The 25,695-nt window shown below is 36.3% G+C and overlaps 3 protein-coding genes across 3 annotated transcripts; 2 read left to right on the forward strand and 1 right to left on the reverse strand.

Annotated features, from left to right (window-relative positions):
* Positions 1 to 5,386: 5,386 nt before the first annotated feature.
* Positions 5,387 to 13,894, forward strand: LOC115971011 (3-oxoacyl-[acyl-carrier-protein] synthase 3 A, chloroplastic-like). Its single transcript, XM_031090675.1, has 8 exons — positions 5,387 to 6,005; positions 8,771 to 8,919; positions 9,472 to 9,608; positions 10,900 to 11,005; positions 11,091 to 11,209; positions 12,421 to 12,485; positions 12,574 to 12,796; positions 13,441 to 13,894. The coding sequence occupies exons 1-8, from the start codon at positions 5,812 to 5,814 to the stop codon at positions 13,660 to 13,662; spliced, it is 1,215 nt and encodes a 404-aa protein (XP_030946535.1). The 5' UTR covers positions 5,387 to 5,811; the 3' UTR covers positions 13,663 to 13,894.
* Positions 13,895 to 14,023: 129 nt separating this feature from the next.
* Positions 14,024 to 15,866, reverse strand: LOC115971010 (probable xyloglucan galactosyltransferase GT19). The gene has a single exon (XM_031090674.1). It carries the CDS (start codon positions 15,580 to 15,582, stop codon positions 14,236 to 14,238), a length of 1,347 nt encoding a protein of 448 aa, XP_030946534.1. The 5' UTR covers positions 15,583 to 15,866; the 3' UTR covers positions 14,024 to 14,235.
* A 7,177-nt stretch (positions 15,867 to 23,043) lies between these two features.
* LOC115972584 (protein INAPERTURATE POLLEN1) lies at positions 23,044 to 24,554 on the forward strand. The gene has a single exon (XM_031092914.1). The coding sequence runs from the start codon at positions 23,417 to 23,419 to the stop codon at positions 24,248 to 24,250; it is 834 nt and encodes a 277-aa protein (XP_030948774.1). The 5' UTR covers positions 23,044 to 23,416; the 3' UTR covers positions 24,251 to 24,554.
* The last annotated feature ends 1,141 nt before the right edge of the window (positions 24,555 to 25,695 follow it).

Here is a 25,695-nt window from a genome sequence, read left to right on the forward strand (position 1 = left end):
CCAATCAAGCTTTCCAAGGGGCAGAAGCCAAGTACCCAAGGATTAAGAAGATTGCATTTACATTAATAGTAGCCTCGTGCAAATTGCAACCTTATTTTCAGGCAAACCCCATCTTGGTAATGACGGACCAACCCATCAAGAAGTCTATGAGCAAGCCCGAGGTGGCAGGGAGAATGGTCCAGTGGACGATTGAGCTTAGCCAGTTCGACATTGAGTACCACCCTAGGACAAATATTAAAGCGCAGGCATTAACGGACTTCATTGCTAAGTTCACCATCCCAGATTAGGACAATGCACCCAAGAAGTCGAAAGATGGACGGTACAAACTGATGGTTCGTCAGTGTAAAAGAAGGGAGGAGTAGGGGGCGTCATCATCACCCTAGAGGAGTAGGGGTTCAGCTAAAGTTCCTGGATACCAATAATGAAGCTGAGTATGAAGGAATACTGACGGGGCTAAGAGTCGGGAAAGTACTAGGAGCCAAAAACTTGCTCCTCTAGAGTGATTCTAAGCTGGTAGTAGAGAAAATAAAAGAGGAATATGAAGTAAAGAAGGAGAGAATGTAAAAATATCTCAAGATGATGAAGCACTTAACATAGGAATTTGATAGGGTGGAATTCGTGCAGATTCCCAGAAGCCATAACATGATAGTAGACGAGATCGCGAAGCAAACATCATCAAAAGAAAGACCAATGAGCATGGGCTTAGAGATGGAAGTCCAAAACACCCCAGCATTGAAGAAGTCTCTACCTTCGCAATCCAGAGTGCAAGCAGCTAGATGACCCCGATCCTATCCTTCCTCCTAGATAGACACCTACCACAGGATGTCGAGGAAGCCAGGAAGGTCAAGAAGAGAGCAGCCAGGTTCACAATCCTAAACGACACCCTGTACAAGAGAAGCTTCTCTATTCCCTACTTGAAGTGTGCCAACGAAGAAGAAGTCAAATATATTCTGTAAGAGATCTATAAAGGGGTTTGCGGAGACCATGCAGGCCCTAAATCCTTGGTAAGCAAAGTTTCCATATACTGACTTTGGCATCAGAAACGTTGTGGTAGGCACCACACTGATGACTACCTTAGGAGAGACTTTGTCCTAAGTTTGCAGGAATAGTGACGAGGATTCATCTCCATCTAGACGAACCAACAGGACTGGCAATCTTACACATCATCAACATTTATTAAGATTGTGTTTATACTTTATATTTGGAAGTATAAATTCTAATATTCAAAGAAAATATGATGTGCTAAGATTCTAACTAATGGTTTAAATATATAACATAATTTAAATTTAATTAAAAATATATACTACAATAATGATGTGTAAAATTGTAACTTTTTTTTAATACAAAATAGAAATTATATTCTAACATAATAGAAATGTATATTTGTGTGAAACTCCATTTTGAAAACTTGAACTCCAACTCTTGCCCCTACCCCTCTACACCCACAAAAATTTTATACTTATAAAATGATCATCATACCAAGAGTTGTAACTTTGAAAGGCCTTAAAAACTTATGTGACATTTGATATCACTTATAAAGTGATCATCACACCAAGGAGCTTATTGATATCACAAAAAAAATAAAATAAAACTCACCCTTGAAATTTGAAGCTTATCATTATATACAAAAAAAAAGGTATGTGAGCTCTATTCTTTTATCATTATAAAAATAAAAAAAGTTATCTACAAATTCTATACGTTACTCTTTGTAAAAAAATTATAAAAAAATAAAAAATAAAAAACTCAAAAATAGAAATGGTCCCCAAACGAGAAGGTATTTTTTTTCTGAGAAAACAAGAAGGTATTTGGTATCAAATGATACCATGTTAACGGTATTAAAATTCAATAAGTGTGAGACATGTCAGTAAAAAATAACTACCCCACTAATAAATAAAAGACACATGTTACACGTCTTTCATTTATTGGATTTGATTTTAATACAAAATAATTTTTCCTCCAAAACATTTTTTTTTGCTTTCAATATTTTGAATATTGTTTTTAAAAATGGGAGCCAAACACATATTATGTAAAAATTATTATCTAAATACTAGTTTCAATTTCAATTTTTTTGGAAAAAAAAAATCATACTATTTTGAAAACAAAAACAAAAATTCTCCTATCAAACAAGTCTTTAATAAAAAATCAAACGTCATTGGAATTATAAAAAAATATCTTCTCATTTGTGTTTTTCACCCTACTAAACGCATTCTTAGCGTGGTCACTAAAATAAATAATTTAGCCGAACCCCTAAAGCTTGCTGGGTTTTCCTTCATGTGAATTTGATGTGAACAGGCCTCCAACTTTCTCCTCTACCGACCCAAACAAACCAAACGCGCAACCAAAATGCGTGAAGATTTTAATTTTTTGACATTTCTGTTACGTCAATACATTCATTAATTGCAAAAGATGAACTCCGTTTTTTTCAAGTTCAACGATCAACAATGTTTTTTAATAATGATAATTACAATACTAGTATCAAGTACTTCAATACATCAGTGATTTTTCCTGAATAAAATGGTCATATCCTTCTCTCCTTTATACAAATTTTCCGGAAACAAGTAGAGTGTTCAACGAGTGAACGATTTGTAAAACTCGTAGAGTTGTAGGGTAGTAGCTAAACAAACTCTTTGACTATTTCTCACAACAACAACCTAAAAAGAACGCTCTTTAATTGTATCGTTGGGGGCAAGGAGTTGCAAGAATTACAAGTACAAGTGCAAGATGAGAACTCGAGTTCTCATTTTCTACGGTCCAATCTATAAGACCTTTGACAACCAACCAATGAAATTCAGCCACTCGTCAAAGAAGGGATATTATAGTTATTTCATTATTGGAACATTATTACGTGGAAAACTCCCATTTCAAGTGGTTTAGGTATGAGAAAAAGTTTAAGACCACCTACTTTTTCATAATTTCTTGCCACAATTGATGTAGCGGAGTGTGATTGGTAAAAAAAAAATAGTGGATTTATATGTAAATAATGATTAATTATTTTCAGTCTACTACATCAAAGTTGTGACAAAAAAATTGTAAAATAATTAGATCCTACAACTACTCTACAATAGTTTCAATCCCTCCAATGTGGGCCCACTGGTTTAACTCCTCAATTAAAAATCAAACTCGGTTACAAAAGTCAACGAAATAAAAATAATAACTAACCCAGCCGACTAAATTAGAGAAAAAGAAATGCAACTTCAATAATTATACAACTCCGGTAGCCCCTCAACCCGTTTAGTTCATATAAAAAAAAAACAATAATTTTATAACATTTTCACAATACTTTATAAATTCTATATAGGAAAACTCCAATTCCAATTGAATTAGTTACAAGAAAAAGTTGATCACAAATTTTTTCATAATTTCTTGTTACAACTGACATAGCAGAGTGTGATTTGTGGGAAAAAAAATTGAGTTTATGTATAAGTGATAATTAACTACTCTCAATTTATCACGTCAGAATTGTGATAAAAAAATTGTAAAATAATTTGTAGTTTTAAACTACTCTACATTAGTTACAATTCCTCCAATGTGGCCCTACTAGTCTAACGCCTCAATTTAAAATCAAACTTAGCTACAAAAGCCAGCGAAATAGAAATTCTATGAGCATTCACATCAAGCATTCTAAAAATTTTAGCATTTAACATCTCAAAAAGCCACTTTATAACATTTAACATCTCTTCTAAAAAAAAACATTTAACATCTCACTTTATAATATACTCAACATCAAAACTTCTATTTTTTTTACAACTTCATTTAAATATTATTTTTTTTCCTTTTTTGTTTTTATTTTTTTATCATCTCTCCCTCAGTGTCTCTCTCTCCCTCTCGGTCTCATTGTCTCAACCTAGCAATCCTACTCATCGTTGGCCACCACCCACCATAATTCCAACAACTACCACAACGATTAGAGACCCATGCCAATCAAGTTGATGACCCACGCTAACCACACCGATCAAGTCGACGATCCACGTCAGTCAACTTGATGATCCACGCTGATCACGTTGATGATCCACGAACCCAGACCCACGAACCTAGACCCACAAACCCAAACCCATGAACTCAGACCCACAAACCTAAACCCATAAAATCAAATCACCTCGTTGGACCACAACCATTGGATCATCAGACCACAACCCACGACCCATAACCATCGCCGGAGCACAACCATCGTTGGACCACAACCATTGGCCAGAGAGAGAAAAAGGGAGAGAATGAAATTTTCAGACAAGCAAGAATTGAAATAAATAGCTCACAAAGATTTGGAAAAGAGAGGGAAGGTGAAGGAGAGGTGAGGTATATATATATATATGCTGTCGCATGATGGTCTGAGAAGAAACTTGAGTCGGAGAGAGAGAGAGAGAGAGAGAGAGAGAGAGAGGAAAGCTTTGGGAGAAGAAAGGCATAGGCCGCATGGCACACGAGAGAGTGGGAGAGAGAAAAAGAAAAAAAATTAAAAAAATTTAGCATCTTTCTACGGTAGGGTCTCAAAAATGAGATTCTACTGTAACTCAATGCTAAAATTTTTAAGATTTAGCATATTTGATTTAGGTGAATTTTTATAATTTGAGGTGCTAAAATGCTGAAAAATAGTATTTAGCATTTTTAGCATTTTTAGCACATTCGATAAGAATGCTCTAACTAACCCAGCCTAATAAATTAGAGAATAAAAAATGTTACTTTAACAATAATTTTATAACATTTTCATAATACTCTCTTAATAAATTCTATTCAATAAATTGTTATTGTTTCTAATTTGAACCAATTATTTAAAATTTTATTTTATCACAAGTATTAACCTATCATTTAAGATTTGTTATGAAATTGTTATAAAATTGTAGTGAACATAACATATTTCAAATAATAATACTAGATGATTTCACAATAAATCTTAAATGATATATTATGCTAATTCCAATTGAGTTACCATTCGAATTAGTTTTTCACGAGTTTGGCTTACCTATAGTATTTTTTTTTAAAAATAATCTTTTTTTGTTTTAACGAAAGATTGTCATATTATCTACTAACTAAATAAAATATAAAATATGGGGATTAAAATCACTACTATTTACCATTAGTATATTTAAAACAAAAGGACATGTCCAATTAAAAAATGATCATGTTAATGAGTGCTCTTAGGACGTTGATTAATAATTTATTTTAAATAAATTTTGACACTATTTTTATAAGAAATAAAAAAAATAGTTAAAATATTAATTATTATTTTTTTTATAAAAATATTCTTTAAATAAATGGTTAACCAATCCTCTATAACATTTTCTATTAAAAAATACTGAAAATAAGCCTATTTACTTTTTCACCTGCTTTTAGAATTTATTTATTATCATTGAAATTGGGGCATTTCTCCTCAAGCTAACTCTGTCTCTGACGAGACCAGCTGGTCCACAGCCACAATTGTAGTGAATACTGCATGACTCTCTCTCCACTCTGGACCTGTTATATAACGTATAAGTCTCAGAGAGTGAGAGAGTGAGAGAGTGAGAGAGAGAGTGGTTTGGCAAAATCTCCCTTTTATTCATATCTGCCTCGGACCCTCCGAAAGATTTATATATTACCAAAAAAACAAAAAAAAAAAAAAAATCCTAAGAAAAAAAACATTAGCGTTTTTCTGTCTCTGCCACAGCTGTTGATTTTGTTTCTCCTCCCATGGTCTCTATATACTCTGTTTGTCACATTCTTCTTGTTCTTCTCTTAGTCTCACATATGTGCTAAACATCCTTCCTTTTTTTTCTTTCTGCTTGCAAGTATTGTTTTTTATTTATTTATTTATTGGGTTTTGGGTGGTGGGTTTGAATGGCCAATGCATCTGGGTTCTTTACTCCTTCAGTTCCCAGCTTGAGAAGGAGGATTCAACCTCCAATAGGGATTTTCGGATCTGGGTCTCGCTCCCCTGAGGGATTCTCCACGAGGGTATTTTGTTCCAGCACCACTGAAGGCGCAGACAAGCTTGCTTCTGGTGCTTCCTCTTCTGAATCTCGGGTACCCAGGTATGTTTCATTTTTTTTTTTTTTTATAAAAAAATATCTTCTGTATTTTGGTGATTGATCACTGATTCTTCAGTTTCTTAAGCAAATGGAATGGATTAGTTAAGTTTGTCAATTGGGATATGTTTAAGGAGTAGTGGTTGGGTTTTGATTGTTGATCTCTATTTGAAAGCCTCATAACATCAGTGGGTAGTAGAAGGTAATAAAGAGTATGACTTGGGATGGATAGAATAGAATGGTGGAAAACAATACATTTGGCTGACACTGATTAGTTTGAGGGACCATTGCCGAACAATATTGGGACAAGGATTTCATTTGTGTAATTTGGGTTTTGCTAGAATAAAATTTTTGAACTTTGTATATGATTACTGGGGTAGAGTTCATGGGTGATTTGCTCTTGCATGGGCACTTTTACTGTGTAAAGTTGAAAGAGACTTTTTGCAGAGTGAATAGAATCTATCTAGAGGGGGTATGTAAGTGTAACTTTATTAAATTGTGATGTTAAGATCTTGAGTGGTAGTATTTAAAATATTAAAGTTTTTTTGCTTTCATTTATTGGAAACTGTGGCAGTAGCTTCCCATGATTCTTATTAGCCAGAAAATTTTGTTCTAACATACCTGCCACCAGGAGAGCTCTGCAAAAACCCATTGCAGTCTATACTGGCCAAAACATTGATATTTTTGGGTTATCATAACATGCAACTATGCAAGTTGTTGGAGCATTTTTTGAAAGCTAGTAACAGCCTTTGACTGGTTATTGGTTACAAATTTTGCCTACTGAGTGAACCTCATTTTGGAATGAATGTCTTAAGATGAGTTTCATACCATAGAAGTTTCAATTGTTAGTTATTTGAGGCATCGGACAGGCATGTGAGAAGCAATATACTCTTTATATTTTGTGTTGGATGGAAGAACTCCGTTACAATTGTTCACAGTTGGAATTGAATTAAGTAAGCAGCCCAAAGGTATAGAGTTTCTAGTTGACACAATTTTGCAAACAAGAACAGACCATTTTAGGCAAAGTTTCTCAGGTGTATAGTTCCTCTGTGTATCAGTGAAGCCTTTTTGTGATGTTTTATCTTTGGGAAGACGAAACACAATTTGTATCAAATTGGAGAGGCATTTTTCAGTGAAAAAGTTCAAAATGATAGTTGGCAATTTGGCATTACCATGTATAAGCTTCCAGGCTTGTCTGCATTGCTTTTATTTCTAACAGAAGTTGGAGTTCATTAGAACAGTTATTGAGAAGGTGATGGAGTAGTTCCAAGCTGAAACCAGAGTCAAGATGCTGCTTTCATTGTCTTTACTTTAAAGATAGTAGAAATCATAATGGTGCTATGTTGGCCTGGTTTATTGACATCATAGGCATCTAAAAGTTTGTGTCAAAAGATTTTAGTAGCCTGTGCCTCTTTCAGCATTCCATGTGAAGAGCATTTTAGTATTTGCTAGAACCATTGTTGGATGGTATCTCAATAGCCCTTGCTGTATTGCACAGGATCAAACTAATTCCAAGGTTGCTTCTAACATATATATATATATATATATGTCTATCTCCTCTCTCTCTCTCTCTCTCTCTCACACACACACACACACGCACATCGGAGACTGCAGAAAATTAAAGTATTGGTTTTGTGTGCGCTCTTGTACTTAACCAGGTGTCTTTAGTTGAACTCATGTAATTTTCATATTTTTCAGTTAGTCTCCTCTCTCTTTCCCTCTTTTTCTCTCGCATGGGAGACCGTAGAAAACAGAAGGAACGATTTTGTTTATGCTCTTGTACTTAGACATGTATCTTTAGATGAATTGATGGAAGTTTCTTAGTGTTCTGAAGCAGTCTCTAGTCTGTGATTTTACACTGCTAAGAGTTAAAAATCTATACAAACCCTCAGGAGCTGGTCTATTGATTGAGAGGGGCCAGAGGAGATTGTCAGTTTGCTTCATGCATCTGTAATCTCTATATGCACGGTCTGGCTGTGTATAGTCTACACAGTGGGGATGTTGACATCTTAGCATTTGGCATATTTTAAGGCTGAACTTAAGGTATAGGTTACTAAAAAGCAGAAGCCTGAATATATTCTTCATCTTCTTTGATCAAGTTAGAGGCTAACTTTAATATGCTTGCTAGAAATCTTTTTCAGCTAAATGGAACAGGAAATGTCTTACTCTTTGATTGCACTCATTTTGTACTGAAGAGTCTTGCGTAATTTGCTTTAAATTTTACAAGCATTCCATGGTGAAGAGTTTTATGTCATTATCTTCTTATTATTCTTCAAGTAATTTTCTTTGTATGCTTTGTTTATGTGGATGTTCTTTCTAAATTTAGGTTCAACCGTGTCTCTTTGACTGATATAAACGTTTTAGCCTCAGGTGATTGATTTTTTGTCATATTTCAGCAAAGATCCTTGTTGGAAAATATAGGCTATATTCATGACCTTCTACTTCTTTCCCATATTTGAGTGTCTGGTCTGCTGGTTTAATTTCATCCTATGACATGGCAAATTTAATTCTCATTGTCACCCTGGAGCTTAAGGGTCCAGTTTGTATCTTTTGAAAATGATCATTCTCAGTCTATTTACCATCTACTTACTAATAAGTTTAAGGCATTCTGGATTCTGGCTGATTGTATTTGTGCTATGTTTCATAGTCCAGTCCAGTCAGAGGCACCCTCAGTTTGATATTTCATTTGGTTCAATGGAAAGCAACTTGTCAATGAGGAAATGACAATTTGACTGATCTATTCTCCTGTTCCCACCCTGAATAATATACAGGCTGGTCAGTCAAGGCTGCAAGTTAGTTGGATGTGGCTCAGCAGTACCTACTCTGAAGGTTTCCAATGATGATCTTGCAAAATTAGTTGATACTTCTGATGAATGGATTTCTGTTCGGACTGGGATTCGTAATCGACGAGTTCTATCAGGTCAGTTCTTGCAGTCAGTTCATGATGTGCTACCCTATTTCAGGTATTTAAGAATGGTCTGTGGTGACTTTACTTGGTTGTAGCCCAGATATAAAAGGTGGCTTTGCATGATTGTAACTTAGCCTCTTGACTAAGACACTTAAAATCTAAGCTTGAGCTAGGGAAAGGCTGTTCAGCTTGATCAGTCTGAGCCTAACTTGGGCCTAGGCTAAGCTTTTCTTGATTGAGTCCTTGCTGATTGTATGATCCTTGTGTATTGTTTACCAACAAGATTGCTTAATTAGATCATTCATAATTAGTCAGCTTTATATTTCAGATTTCAAAAGATTATTTTATTTGGACCTAGTTGAATTCAAGAGGGTTTTCTAACGTTTGTGCTCGATAACCTGATGTCTAGACCTGTTTTCCTAGTGCTCAATAAATAGTATGTATATTTGTTTGTTGGTATTCATATCTATGGCATGGTTGTTATGACATGGAATGTAGTTTCTTTATATAATGACAACCTAATTGTGGAAACTATGAATGACTGTTTCATTTTTAATGTTATAGGCAAAGAAAGCGTGACAACTTTAGCGGTTGAAGCAGCGAGGAATGCTCTTCAAATGGCACAAGTTGACCCTGATGATGTGGACCTAGTGTTGATGTGCTCATCTACACCCGATGATCTTTTTGGTAGTGCTCCTCAGGTATGGTGATATAAGATAATACAATAACAACAAAGCTTTAGTCCCAATGTTTTGGAGTTGGCTATGGATCCTTAACAGATTAGTTAGGGTTGGTCACATGTATTCTTTCCCTCCATTCTATTCTATCTTAAGTCAAACTCATGGTGATATAAGACATTATATTATGAAAATTGGATTGAATTGAAAGACCCATTATATTGGTTTCATAGTTGAGGTTGAGCAGCATGTATGTTTTAAGAGTGTGTTTGGGAATAGCTTTTAGCTTTTATGTATAGCTTTTTAAAACCTCACTTTTTCAAATTTTATCAAGGTACAAGTATATTTTAGCACACTTTCAGCAAAAAGCTAGATAAGTTGTTCCCAAACAAACACTAAATAATCTAGGGATGTTCGGTGCTGTCAATCTGAGCAATGTTGCATGCACATGCACATGGACATTGAAAATTGAAATTTGATGTCTCCAGGAGTATCTTGGCAAGCTGAAAAATGATGATTTTGTGCAGTGTATGTTTGTGAGGAACTTTGACAATTGTGAACTTATTAATCTGTTTGTTGCTATATTGTGTTGGCTACATAAATTTAAGTGTTCTTTTATTTTTCTTAATCTGTCTTCTCTTTTAATATATACATTCACATTTCTTTATTTCAAGAAGTGTCTCTTGTACTATGTTGCATCTTCTGCTTTCAGAAAGCTGGTTCTATGCATTCTGAATTATGGCTTTAGGAGGACAGCACTGTATAAAAAAAGGATGAAGAAATATATCAACTTATTACATTTGATGTAACTAATTTTTGTTATAATATGCCAATACATAATCTCTTGTTTCAATTTAAAAAACATTCTACTTTGCACTTAGAGACTTAATTGGCTCATTCTCCATGGCAAGTTGGTTTCTTGTTGAGGTTATAAAGTGTAGTAGGAAGATATATTGGGTGTCAGCGTCTAACATGTTTTTGAGACAGATGCTGTCTCTTACTAGTTCATACCATATATAGTTTCAGAGTCTGGCCTGAATTATAGAGCTAAGAATTATGCCCTACAAGCCTGGTTTGGTTGGACTGAAGTAGAACTTTTGGGTTTAACTTCAGGTCAACTACCCTTAACTACCTCCCCTTGAACTTCGTAGGCCTTGATTAAATTTATTGGAGCTTTATATTGCTGAAGTTAGTTCCATTTATATAACTATTCAAAAGTATAATTGCTCCAGAACTTTGAGTGATTCTACTTTACCTGGTATTATAACCCAGTAAGTCTTTTAAGCTCTCTTTTTCATTGTATTTTAATTGTCAGATCCAAAAAGCACTTGGCTGCAAAAGAAATCCTTTGGCTTATGATATTACAGCTGCATGTAGCGGATTTGTTCTGGGTTTAATATCAGCTGCTTCTCACATTAGGGGTAATCAATCTGTTTACTTTGCTGTAATGGGGTCTCAATATCTTCTTTGATTAAAAGAATTAAACTCTATCTCTCTAAATTACAGGAGCTGGGTTTCAGAATGTTCTAGTAATTGGAGCTGATGCTCTTTCTCGATATGTTGATTGGACTGATAGAGGTACCTGTATTCTCTTTGGAGATGCTGCCGGTGCTGTATTAGTGCAGGTAATGGTCTTTATTTTGGTGTTTGACTGTTATTGCTTATGTAAACAGTTATGTTCCATGGTTCCTTGCACTTCTAGCGAAAAAGAATATTATCTTATCTTACTAGATAGGTAGACATACAATTTTTTTCCCTGAAATTTTGTCTTCTAAATTCCAGTTGCAATTTCATCCCTGAAACTTTTAAAAGGTATTAGTTTCAACTGTCCATCCATTCTAGCCCACCTCAGCATTTTAACTTGCCACATCAGCACTCTATATATCACATATGTAATTCCATTGACAGTAAATAGATGAGGGCATTATTGATAACATTAAAAATTTTGGTTAAAAATCAACAAACTTTAAATTTTAGAAACAAAAATCAGACTTGTATAGATTTTTTTTTTGGAAAAAAAGTATATATAAAACTTTTCTATGCTTCCCACAATCCTTTCTCTATGCTTCCCACAGTCCTTTCAATAGAACTCTAAAGTTGGCTTCATTTGAGGATTTCTCTTCATGATTGATTGATTCTTTGTAAAGGGAAGTAGAGATCAAATATGATCCTCTGGTTTTCAATACAAATGTTCATAAAAGGGCTTCTCATGAGGTTAGGGAAAAGTTTGAAGGCTAGAGAAATGGTTTGGCTGATTAACAGCATATTGCTTTCTTACAAGAGAATTGCTTTCTACCCTTGTTTTTAGCGTATTTCTAGTTTACATCCTCCTGACTTTCACATGATGATGCAAAATCTTTAAACTAGTATTTATTGTCATCTGTTCCAACTGAAGGCTGTGTTCCTGCACGAGAGACTTCCATGATTAAGCCAGGTCTCCATATTCAAGAATTTGGGGGATCAGATGGATCAAACACCCAAATGCGTATACCTAATGGGCACTTGTATTTTGTACCCATCTCTTTAACATCAGTTAACCCTCTTGGAAGCAAAGGAGTTAAGGAGACGATTGCTGCCTGTAAAATCTGACTACTTTATAGACAATTATCTTTCAGCTATCCTCTTTTCTGAAAACTTGCTTTAACAGCACTATACAGAAAATCTCCTGGGTTTCCAATTCTTGACACTAGGGTTGATATCCCTTGTATTTTCTGTGGGAATTTTGGTTCAATTGTTGCTTTAAAGATCATAACTACCTCATATCTGCTTTAATAAAAGTTCATACCTATGGGAAACTAAAAATTTCATTTATTTTGATATAACAACTATTCTGCAGGCTTGCGACAGTGAAGAGGATGGCTTATTTGGTTTTGACCTACATAGTGATGGTGATGGCCAAAGGTAATGTGATTCTAGTATCTTAACTAAACTAAGTTTGCACTTATTTCTTTTAGGAATGTGACTGAGCACTTAACCTCGCTTTCTGCAGACATCTAAATGCCCCCATCAAAGAAAATGAAATGGATAACACATTGGGATCTAATGGTTCAGTGTTAGACTTTCCTCCAAATCGATCCTCATATTCATGTATTCAAATGAATGGCAAAGAGGTCTTTCGTTTTGCTGTACGAAGTGTGCCACAGTCAATTGAGTCTGCCCTTGCAAAGGCTGGTCTCCCTGGGTCCAGTATCGATTGGTTACTACTTCATCAGGTATGTAATATATTGCCTAAAAATTGGAAATTAAAATGCTATGTTTTCAACATAAGATATAAATGATAACTCATGGTCCATCTAGGAAATTTATGCAAGACTGTAGCGTGTTGAATGATATCTTATAAGCTTTCAGTAATTATTACTTTCTTTACTATTATTGTTGTAATGTGATGTTTAATTTTGCTTTCACTATCTTTAGCCTCAACCAAAAAATGAGGGGAGGAAAAGATTAAAGTTTATTGGTCAAATCATTGAAGTTGAAGGTTTTAGGTCAAAGTGTGATCACTTGATGCTACAAACAAATAGGGTTAGGACTTCTGCTTTGCTATCAAATGGCTTAAAAAGTAAAATTGATTTGGTGGTCTAAACTAGCATATAAGCCAAGTGCAGAGTTTTCATACACAAAATAATTGATTAAAGTAAACCCGAAGTAATTACTCTTTGACAGGACTTTGTTACACTGCTAAGAACTATAGCATATAAGCCAAGTGCAGGGTTTTCACACACAAGATAATTGATTAAAGTATGCCCAAAGTAATTACTCTGACAGGACTTTGTTCCACTGCTAAGATTTGTCACAAAATGGTAGACATATCCCATATGGATGGTGATAAAGTAATAATGGAGATCGATAAATGCAGGCAAATCAGAGGATTATCGATGCAGTTGCTACACGGTTAGAGGTCCCACCAGAACGAGTCATATCAAATTTAGCAAATTATGGTAACACAAGTGCTGCTTCCATTCCATTGGCATTAGATGAAGCTGTTAGAAGCGGCAGGGTGAAGGTAGGCCATACTATAGCAGCTGCAGGCTTCGGGGCAGGCGTTACTTGGGGTTCTGCTATTCTCAGGTGGGGATAAAGCTTCACTTAAACGGCCAATCACCAATACAGAAGACAAGATTTTGATATGAAGTGCAGTGCAGCTCTCCTCTAAATCTTGCTTCCCATTCCATTTGTATTACAGATATTCTTGGGGGGGGGGAGTTTTTCTAGTGTCACATTTTCCCTTGTCCCCCCCTTCTGTTTGTTTGTATTTTGTTAAATTTTAGCTTTGATTGACACCCTCAATAAATTTGATTCTTTTCCGTGAAGTTCAATAATCTACTTATTTTTATCATCTTCGCTGTCTCCAATATGTGCACTATCTGAAATCACAGCTTATCTTACCAATGAGTTACAATATCTGAAATCCACACAAATAAATGAAAAACACCATAAAGTTACCAGAAGCAAAACAAAATCTTCTTGTTACTTACTACCAAATTGAGATACAGTGGTATAATTCTCCCGGCTGTTACTTCGGCAGTGAATATCGTGAGATAAAAGTAAATTAAAACAAAAAGGTAAGTAAAAAAAAAAAAAAAACAACAACAACAATAAATTACATATACAGAGAAGAAATAAAAACAGAATCTATCATAGTATCATCTAATTAATTAAAAGTCACTGAACGGTCTTGAAGCCTAGACTTAATTCTCTGCAAAGTACCTTCAACTGCAATATCAAATGCATCCTTCTTGGTCCTTAAATCCACCGAACTCCCATGTCTTCTATACATAACTCTTGGCATTAACTCCAACACCTTCTCCCTCATCCTCCAAACTCTATCTCTAGGTATACCCATCAACACGTCCAAAATCTTCAGCCCCTTATATACCACCTCTTCTTTTGGTATAAACACTGAGAACTCCTCGTACTCCTCCTCCGGCATGTGCCACTTGTACTGCATTTTCGCCGACAATTCCTCGAAGAAAACCGGAATACAACCGGCCAGAATGCTATCAAACGTGGACCTCCTCGTTGGTGTGTCCCCTGGTGGCTGCAAACAAAAGCTCGCTTCTAACATTGGCTTCATGTACCTAATTGGGTCGTGCTCACATATCCCATTTGAGCAATCCACAATTTCACACAACTTCACGTACCCATTACTATAATTAGCACTACTATTTGTATCATTCCCACATTCATCTCTAATACTCCGCCGAATATTCCGGGTGGCCGCGACACCGCCACCACCGGCGAAAAGCATCAAAGTCGACCTTCTCGACCGCCTCACGCGGTGTATCCACGACTCCAACAACGAGAGGTTTGGTGGGTGAAACGATGTCGGATAAGGCACCGCACGTTCTTGCCAAGGCCAAGCTCGAGCCTCAAACGTCAACACCGTAACGTTATAAAACTCAGGGAGTTCGAGAAACGAAGTACCCCAAACAGGAGGGTCTTTGTACAAAGGTTGCGACAAGTCCCACGCGGGCCGAGCCATGACTAAGAAATGGTCGTGGCCTTTGTGTCGAGCCCAAACGTTGGGACTATCTTGTTCCTTAACGAAATCGAACAACTCGAGGCCGTGTTCCACGCTGGAATTAACGTCGGGGCCGTAGAGATAACGGAGAGAGTCGATGCCACCGTAGTAAGGGAGATAAACGGCGTTAGCGGAGTTGGGATCGGGTGTGAGACAAGGGTACTCGAGCATCCGACGATGGAAGATGAGTTCGAGCATCAAAGGGTCTGTGCGGAACCAACTGTGGGACTTGGAATGAGTCCTTTGGCCAAGGCCGTGGTTTGGAAGGTAAGGACAGAAATCATCGAAGAGTGGGTATTCTGAACAGTTTGATAATAGATCGGTGTTGAAACGCGAGGGGAGGCGTCTGATGTGGATCCAACGGTCAGTACAATCTGGGTCTTTTGGGTTTGTGTTTGTGTTGATTTGTTGGGAAATTGTTGATTTGAGGAGAAAGATGAAAAGGGTAGTGAGAATTGTGGGAATGGAGGAGGCCATGGGGGTGTTGGAGAAGGTGTTTGGGGTTAAGATTTGGGAAATTTGGATGAGAGAGAGAGAGAGAAGGCCACTCAGGCCATATGATGGTTTTGGTTTTGGATCTTTGTTTATTTTTTGGGTGGCACAGTAATATCAAATTTGTATTTTTCTGTTCTTTTGTTTTGTTCTTTCACAATTGCAAATTGCCGTGTCTTTTTTAACCTTCTTTCTGTTGAGAATGAGAGGGGGAGACATAGAGAGAGATATTTGTGGATGAACTGGAAAAAGTTGGAACTTTTTGGGGAGAGAGAGAGAGAGAGAGAGAGAGAGAAGAGAGAATTTTAACTGTGGAAATGGGGTGGACTGGTGGGATTTGACCCAACATTGTCGGTGGAAGATGTTAACGGCTCGTGGGGGCTCCACTATCCACCCAATGCGGCGGCGTTTCTTACTTTTTTTTAGCTCTCTTTTAAACTTTTAATTTTTTTTACCGTTAAATATTATTTTTGGGTTTTTTTTTTATTTTAATTTTTAATCTTTTGAGAAAAGAAAAGTTAGGTAAATTTTGTTTTGGGACATTGTGAGGTTGGTCCAGTTGGAGGCATTTTTTTTTATAGTATATTGTGTGGGGTCAGTGAGGTGCATATGCTTGTAAGCTTGTTGACTATATTGAGGTGTTGTGTTTGTTATAGTGCATTTAATAATGTACTGGTTTACCAAAAAAAAATTTTAATAATGTACTGTACTAGTCGGTGATCTCATGTGGCATCAATCACGCTTGGGATTTCTTTTTACACGAGACAAGTATGTGAACTTTTACAAACAGGATTTAACATTTAATGGTGTTAATTTATTTCACTTCTATTTAATGAGATTCAAGTCTTTTTTATCAAATAAATAAAAAGGTCACGTCCGGAATCCTCGTTGGATCACAATAATGTATTTTGCTTTACGTGGTGTGGGACAATTGGACCAATAAAAGTTGTTTCATTGGAGGAGCACTAATTGTCACGATCAGAAGTTGGACAGGACTATAAGGTTTTTAACAAAGACATATCGGCCCAAGGAGAAGCTGGGCTCAATACTATTCGAAAGGGCCGAGCCTGCAACCGTTTTATTAGCTCCATTTCAGCATCACTGACTGGCCCTTGTTAACCAAAACTGCGATTGCTCAGCTAGAAAGATTGAGCCCCATAACTATCCCCGCTACATAACTTGACAAACAGGTTGGACCGATAGGGTTTAGGGTAAAAAAAAAAGGATCATCCTAAATAGGTTGCAAAACAAATGACTTTGTGACAAGTAAAGAACTTAGAAAATAAGGAAATATTAAAGTTAGAGGTGAAAGTGTGAAACACATTTGCACAAAGTTGTTTTTGTTTTTGTTTTTTTTTTTTTTTTTTTTAAGCCGAAATAATTTCATTTGAGAAAAATGAGTCAACCCACGTGACTTGCTAGTCCACTTGACCTAACTTGTTTTTTCAACAAGTCGAGTATGAGTTGACATGTTCTTTCCACAAGTCAAAAAATCATTTTACGTACCTATATTTTTTTCTTTGAGATCAAGCAAGTTATTGGGTCCAGGTCTAATTTTACTAGGTGTACCCATACAACCACGAAGATCTGTTGAAAGGATTACCGATTACCCTCGAATGATGAGGGAAATGAACAACTCGGGGATTGTCTTGGTTAGCACATAAAGGGTTGACGTAAGATTTTGGACAAAGTGCAAATCCACTTATCTCGGCATTTATTATTGACATCTATTTTCAATCCCGTCTAATTATACTCGAGATGTGATTTGCTACTTCATCAACCAAAAAAAAAAAAAAAAAAAACGAAAGAAAGATGTGATTTGCTACGTGACATAGAAGGATTGAAGGGGTATTTTAGTTGCATAAGCAAAAAATGGATGATAATGGAAGTACTAAATTGTTCTCTTTTTTATATTTGAAGGACTAAAATCGTACTTGCACTAAATTATAGAGACCAAATGTGAAATTTACCAATAAATAAAGTTTAATTCCAATTCAATTTTAATTTCATGCATTTCTATTAGGGTTTGAGTGTGATGCATGAAATTTGGAACCTCTAAGTTTACAATCCATCTTTCAAATTCATTGAGTACACCACTCAGGTGTCCTCAAAAGATTGGATCTAATTTACAATAATAGGTGAATTGTGTCTGGGCCAAACTTATACTGAACTCTTATAGTGTGTTCTTTATCAACCCTTAACCCAAAATGTTTAACATTGGGTTGATACCCACATTAGGTTTGAATATTTACTAGCTTGGGCAACATTAGGTTTGAACTTTTAAATGAAGTGGCCCAATTTTGATAAACACTCTAGAGGGATAATAAATTTTGATAAAAGTACAACAAAAACCCCAATAATTTTATGAGTGAGACACATTATAAACTTTTAAATGAGATACTTTAAACCCTAGCCTTTTATGAATGTACCTTTCATGTGTGACCAGGAGCGACGTTACCTTAAGGCCAGGGGGTTCATTAATGAACCCCTTGACCTGGCCAATTTTTTTTTATAAATTATATATATATATATATATAATTTTTAATAAAATTTTTTAAGCCCTTAAAATAAAATTTTGAACCCCCTCAACCTAATTTTTTTAAAACCCAGCTGATATATAGAAGTTTGAATATGATTATCTTAATGCTATTTTCACAATAATTTAACAATAAAGGTTTTTTTTTTTTTTTTGAAATTTTTAACAATAAAGGTTAAATGGCAAGTTGTAACTGGTTTTTATTAGGAACCACAACTGACATTACTATTTTCCTACATTTTAACAACTTGCCACCTAGATTTTGTTATGAAAGTGTTGTGTCAATCGCACTACTCTTAAAATAATTATTTTAGAAGAAAGAAAAAAAATGTTTCAAATTTTTTATCATTCGTTAAAAAAAAAAAAAAAAAAAAATTCCTTGGGACTTTGGTTTAATTGACAACATAATAAAGTTGTTTTTCCTTGCATTTTTCTTCTTTGTCAACAAAAAAGTACACCACTGTTATAACTAACAGATCTATATCTATATCTGTAATTCTTTCATCATTCTCTCTAGCTATCTTTCTTTTTCTCTTCTATGTTTTCTTAGTTTTTCTCTCTATTTGATCAAGTTGTTTGATAAATACACTATAGATTTCCAAATCCAAGAAGTCTTTCAGTGCTTACTCCAATTTCAAGAGACTGACCACGTGCATGGTTAAGAAGTCATATGCTTCAAAAGTAAAAACTTATATCAGTTACTATTTTTTTTCTTAGTTTCACATTTAACGTTAGTCTAACTCCAAGAAACTGACCACATCTATGATTAGTTATTTGATTGTATTTGTTTATGCATTCAATGATTGCTGTCTTTCAATATTTATACTAAATTATATTTAGAATACTATTTTAGATTATTGTATAATGTATATAATATGAAAGTTGTACAAAAAAAAAATTAATTATTTTATTTTTTTTACTTGCCCCTTATGACAAATTCCTAACTCTACTTGCCCCCCTACAAAAAAATCCTGGAGCCACCACTATGTGTGAAGGTGGGATTTGTTTGGAGGTTTTTAGATACATAATACATAATACACAATACACTCTAGAGGGATACTAAATTATTGGTAAAAGTACAACAAAAACCCCAATAGTTATATGAGTGAGACATGTTATAAACTTTTAAATGAGACAATTTAAACCCCAGACTTTTATGAATGTACATTCAGGGGCGGAACCAGGAATTTTTGTTTGGGAGGCCAAGTTGCAGCACTAATATATTTATTAAGACAACCCTCACATACACACACACACACACACACACACACACACACACACTTTTTTATTTGTACGGGGGATGCCCCGGGGTCATTGGGCCTCGGACTCTAGCCCTGTAACAGTATGCGGGACAAGGACCCATGCCCTGACCTTGGGATGTAACACCTGGGCTCTCCCCATTAGACTCATGACCTTGACCCAGACACTCCTTAAGACCTGGTATGAGCCCAATAAACATAATGAGACACTGTCACTTGGAGTGTCGAAAACGGATCACACCTAATCAATCTTAACTTGGTCAGGTGTGTGATTGCTCGACAAAACAACGTCTCGGCTTCCTGGTGTTGCCTTAAGTAATATTACTGCCGAGCAGGCTCTTAAAGGTGGGAATCAGTTCCAATGCCACTACCACCTCGCCCACCTAAACACCCACTTAAACACGATGAAATTGGACCATCATTTCCACTTATAATCAGAGATAATCATGGCATTCCCACTAACCTCACACTATAAATAAGAAACAAGGATGAGAAGAAGGAGGTTGGCAATTCTGAGAAGAATACTAAGGAAAAAGAGTAAAACACTCAGAGAGAGCAAAGGAGCGATTCTGTGAGGGAGAGAGAAAAGTTTGAGGAGATAGGAGTGTATTTGGGTCTACCGAGCATAGAACCACCCACAGTAGGAAACCCAAAAGCCCACAAAACAAATAGATTGTGAGCCCAAGTAGAGGTTAAGCCCAACAGCCATATATTTTGGGTACGCACATTATTATATATACGCATATACATACACTTTTTTATTTAATAAGTTATGTATATACACACACCCAACAAAAAAAAAAAAAAAAAAAAAAAAAAAAAAAAAAAAAAAACAAAAACTTAATATTTTCACTCAAAATTATGTTTGATGGCAATCTTTCATAAAATAAAATTCATTTTTACCATTTTTATAGTGAAATTCTAAAAAAGTTTCATTTTAAATACAAATCATCAAGTTGTAAAAAAATCATTTATTTGAACTAATGAAATTTTCAAAAATATGAATAATCTAAAATTTGGAGGAATAAGTTAAACTCCGAACATATTTGAAGCTATCTTGCTCTAACCCATTATGTAGCAACTAAAGAGACATTTCATGTGAGTTTTAGTAACAAGTTTTTTTTTAATGCCTCAATAATTTGTTAATCGCCACATAATGGGTTGAAAAAGATAAATTCAAACATGTTTGGTGCCAAACTTTATCAAATATTTAACAGATATAAGAGCATATTTTACAATAAAAATATAGAATTGCGAAAAATAAAGTTATATCTCTATAATTATTAGACCAGTTATTTTTTTTAAAAGTATCATTGGACTAATTCAAATATTTGTGGGGGCCAACTTTAATTTTTGTAGACTAAATTTTGAAAATTTTGAAAATAATTATATATATATATATATATATTAAAAAAAATTTCAAAATCTTAGGGGGCCATGGCCCCCCACCCTATAACATTGCTTTGTACGTTTCATGTGTGAAGTAGGGATGGCAATTTATACCCGACCCACAGGTAACCGTCCTGGCCCGACTCTAATGGGTCAAGTTTTACCTGGTCCGATGAAGAATAGGGTTGGGTTTGGGTTTAAAAAAAAAAACCTGAAACGGGTCCGGGTTTTGGCAAAAACTCAGCCTGAACTCGAACCCAACCTGACCCGGTTAGCTTAAATATAAAATCACAAAAAACCTACCTACCTATATATATATATATATATATATATATATATCACAAACCCTAACCTAAAACTCATTTCTCTCCTTTTTCTCTCAACTCATCCATCTCCCTTACTGACTCTCACTCTCACTGACTCTCACTCTCCTTAGTCGGCTCCACAAAGACTCTCAAAGTCACAAATTAGGTTCAGACACTCACATCTCATCGTCAACCTCACTCTCATTCACTCACCAACCCACCCTCACCCTCGTGGAGGAGCACTAATCTTGTGGTGGTTGCCGTTTTTGTCACAAAGGAGCTAGTGATTGTTAGATCGGAGAGAGATTTAGTGGTTTGAGTTCTTTTTTTTTTTTTTTAGTTCATTTTTTTTTTTGGTTCATTTCCTTTCTCAGTAGTTTTTGTTTTTGGATATTTTTTTGAGGATTTAATATGTAAAAATCTATCCATAAATGATAAATGGAGTTTTGTTCCTCTCTCAGTAGTTTTTGTTTTTGGGTATTTGTTTCAGGATTCAATATGTAAAATCAGAGTGAATGTTATGTTGATGTAAAAATCTGTCCATAAATGTAAAAATTGGAGTTTTGTTTCTTCCATAAATGATAAATGGAGTTTGAGGATTTAACTGACAACAATGTTGATTGATTTGTGTTTGTGTGTGTGTGTGTGTTTTTTTTTTTTTTTTTTTAAATAAGATTGGGTTGGATTGGGCAGCCATGGAATAGGCCCAGAAGTGGCTGGGCGGGGCCCGCGGAGACCCGATGGTCCAGGTTTGGGGCTAAAAAAAGACCCGTTTATTAAATGGGCTGGGTTCGGGTAATAGGGGAGGACACGCGGGTCGGATCTGGGTATCGAAAAACCTGACCCGAACCTGACCCGTTGCCATTCCTAGTGTGAAGGTGGGATTTGTTTGGAGGTTTTTAGATGAATAATACATTTATAAATGACTGGGATTTAAAGGCCTTGTTTGGTACGCAAGTTTAAACACATGTTTTCAGTTTTTAAATAACATTACACGTATTTTCACACACTATCAACACATATTTTAAAAAAAACTGAAAATTGTTATTTAAACACACGTACGAAACAGGTAAAAAGTTTCTTATTTAAAAGTATAGGATTCACTGTATGCTAATGATCAAACAATAGATTTAAAAAAAAAAAAAAAATTACTTTCCCATGTCGCCTATATTTTTAGCAATAATTCACTTCAGCTTGAAAAGCTTTTTTTTTTTAATTTCTGGAAAGAAAGAAAAGTCTTCACCGTTTGGCAAATTATAATTTTCCTTTTTGCTAAGCGGAAAGCAAAATTCAATAATGCAACACAAAAAATAGCCATTATACAATATGGCTCGCAGGAGCCTTCTAGAACAAGAATATAGATTAACAGTACCAGAGTAATTCTCCTTTAAAACCATTTTTACAACTCGTGGGCCTTACAGTATGCACTACTCTCGAAACACAACCGAACTTACAAGCTGAGTCACAACCTGATAATAAGGACTTTCAACTTTCAAGTCCTGAAGGCCCATAACCTCTTCCAGAAGTAGTAATCTACGAGGTTGGTAATAATACCTTAAGATCTGTCAACATGTCAAGATTCTCGACACACATTACAGATGGGTTAATCTTCACAACTTCAACGTAATTGTATTGCCTACATATGTCCAGGCATCCTAAGCTTGATCCACTATCCATATTGTCTCCATCTAATGCTTCAATTTAGATTGGTTCTAAGACCGCAACCTTTTTTTTTGCCACAACTTTAACTAGGTAGATTGAATTGTCTATAACAGTCGTCGCAAAGTTGTGGTAAAAAAATTTGTGGTCCTTTGATTCTTTTTTTTTTTTTTTTTTCCAACTAACCGTATGCGTATGGGCTAACCCATGCTATGATTGCTCCAAAGAGAATGTCATTTCCTTGGCCCATATCCACACTGTCTTGTGAACAAGATTAAGCAAAGAGAGGCAGAGAGGTTGTGGTTTAAAAGCTAACACACAATGGGGTTTACACTATACCACCAACATTTTGTGGATCAGACTTGTATCTTTTCCTTGATCCCTAGAATTTCATCTATACATCTAGACTCTAGTCTTCAAAATTCCCAGGCGTCCAAGCCTTTTCTTTTGCCATCGGAAGCTACACCTACACGGGCCCAACTCACACAACAGGTCCAAGTTGTCAAATACTCAAATCCCACCACTCTTTCAATCCCTGCGCTGCTTTCCCTCCAAAAACCTTCACTGACTCTCTCATTCACTCTTCTTAGCCAAAGAAGATCAAGAAACAAACAAACAAACAAACAAACACCATTCACTCACACTGTCACACATCTCTCTGTTTCTCCAAGATGCTGAAGGCTCTTTTTGCCCGCAAGAAAAGCTCGCGTCCCTTCAAAGACTACCACTCCGAGTGGTTCAACACCCTCAAGAACACGCTCTTACCCCTCCTCCGAAGCTCAATGTCCGGCTCAGTCCCAACCCTCTCCACCCACGTTGAAATGCTCCACCAACACTTCCAATCCTACTACGAAGCCCTCGACCTCGCCGCCTCCCACGATGTCTCTCAGCTCCTCTTCCCCTATTGGCGCAACTCCCTCGAGAAGCCTTTTCTTTGGCTTGGCGACCTCCATCCCTACCTCTTCACCAACCTCCTTCGCTCATACCTTGAGGACACTGATGAAGAAGAAGAAGAGACAGAGGATGAATTCAATGATGATGTGGTTCGAGAGAATTATAAGTACTTATTCGATAAACCGTGGGAGGTTGCAATGGCATGGAAGAACCCGAGTAGAAACTTGACGACCCGGGTTGATCAAATTGAGTGTGGACTAAGGCTGATGGTGCCGGCATTGGTGGACAGGGTGAGGAATGCGCAGGCGGGGCTGGTGGAGCGTGTGGCGGAGGATTGGGTCTGGTACCAGGGGAGGAAAGAGGCGGCTAGACCAGTCATTGTGGAGGCGGTGGAGGCCGAGATGGAGGAGATGGTGAGCGCGTTCTTGGATGCTAATAGGATGAGAAGGAGCGTTCTTGCAGAGATTATCAGCGCCACCAGTGTGTATCAGGGGGCTCTGTTTCTTGAAGGGCTAGCCCAATTTCTTGTTGGGTTGAGGGACCCTCAACTGCTCGCCCAATTCGAAAGTTGCCAGATGCCTCTCAATAAACCAAGCCGCATTGCCCTTTGATCCTTATATTTATTTTGTGTTCTTGGTCTGAAGTGTGGGATTAATTGAACTTTCTTGCATTTCTTGGAGCATTTTTCTTCTATATATGGAGTTCTTGGGCAAGTTTTCTTTGCTATGTAGTTCAATTCCATTTGTTGAAATTCCATTTATTGTTGTGAAGCATGCATATTTTTCTGCTATGATTTTTTTGACTTTGCCCGGGAACAAAGTTATTGGCAGAGTATAACCTTTTTCTTTATCTGTAATAGTTCTTTGGTTGTAACTTCTCAAGGGAAGTGGAAAATTTTACGTCGTCTTTAATCTAAATAAGCAATTTTGTTTTGTTTTGTTTTCTCTCTTTTGTTTTGTTTTCTTTTCTTTTTTTGGTTGAAGTTGCTAAACACTGTTGTTGATCAGATTTGGTGAATCCTGAAATTTAATTAGTTTCCTTTCCTCTTGTTATGGTGAGTAGAAGTGAGCGTTATAGCGGCTTGAATCAGCCAATAATTTTGGTCCCTTTCGTTTGATTGTTGAGGCATCGATCCTACACTACCCACAAGAAGGTTAGCAAAATCTAAAGTTTAGAAAAGTAACTGTGATCTTGTTTTGTAAGTGTAGTTTTCACGCCTTCATGTTGATTAATAAAGAGGATCAGGCATAAATTATAGATTGTGTTTGATATTGAGATCGGGCAATCATTAGAATCCTCTTATGCATAAGCCTACCCATTGTGACATGGCCTATCTTAACCAAAAATTCATTTCCGTCCCTTTAGGTGTCCCTAGTAATATTGTGATCACATTCCAGCAGCCTCATGTCACTAAGAATATGAACAGCTAATCTAAAAGAAAAAAAAATTTTGAAACAACGGGAATGAGCTTTAAGCCCAATAAGTGATAATTCATACACCATTATCTAGGAATAACAAAAGGTATTAGGTTCATATAGATAAACTATCAGGAAGGGTCTCCAAAAATTTTTATTAAGGCTGCGTTTGAATCGGCTTCAAACCAATTCCAGAAATCAATTTCCGGAAAATGCGTGCGTTTGGCTGTCACGGAAAACATTATTTTCCGGAAAATGATTTCCTGTTGATCGAAATTTTCAGTTTGACCACGGAAATGAATTTCTGCCTTCATTTTCACTTAATGGATTTCTGGAAAAAGAGAGAGAGCGCGCGCGCGAGAGGAGAAAACCAGTCCGAGCTCCAGTCCGCGCCGATCTCCAGTCCGAGCTCCAGTCCACGCGCACGGACCAGTCCGACGACGGCGATCGACGCTTCACGAGATCGCGCCGGATCGAGATCGCGATCGACGGCGCGATCTCGCGAATTGTCGACCGCGAGATCGCGCCGTCGCGAGACCGCGACGTTGATCGCGATCTCGCGACGGCGAGACCGCGATTTTTCTGGGTTGTGGCTTGTGTGTTTTCTGGTTTGTGTTTTCCTCCTTCTTTTCCAAACACTA

Source organism: Quercus lobata, chromosome 12 (genome assembly GCF_001633185.2).
Source record: "Quercus lobata isolate SW786 chromosome 12, ValleyOak3.0 Primary Assembly, whole genome shotgun sequence".
Classification (NCBI taxonomy): Eukaryota; Viridiplantae; Streptophyta; class Magnoliopsida; order Fagales; family Fagaceae; genus Quercus; species Quercus lobata.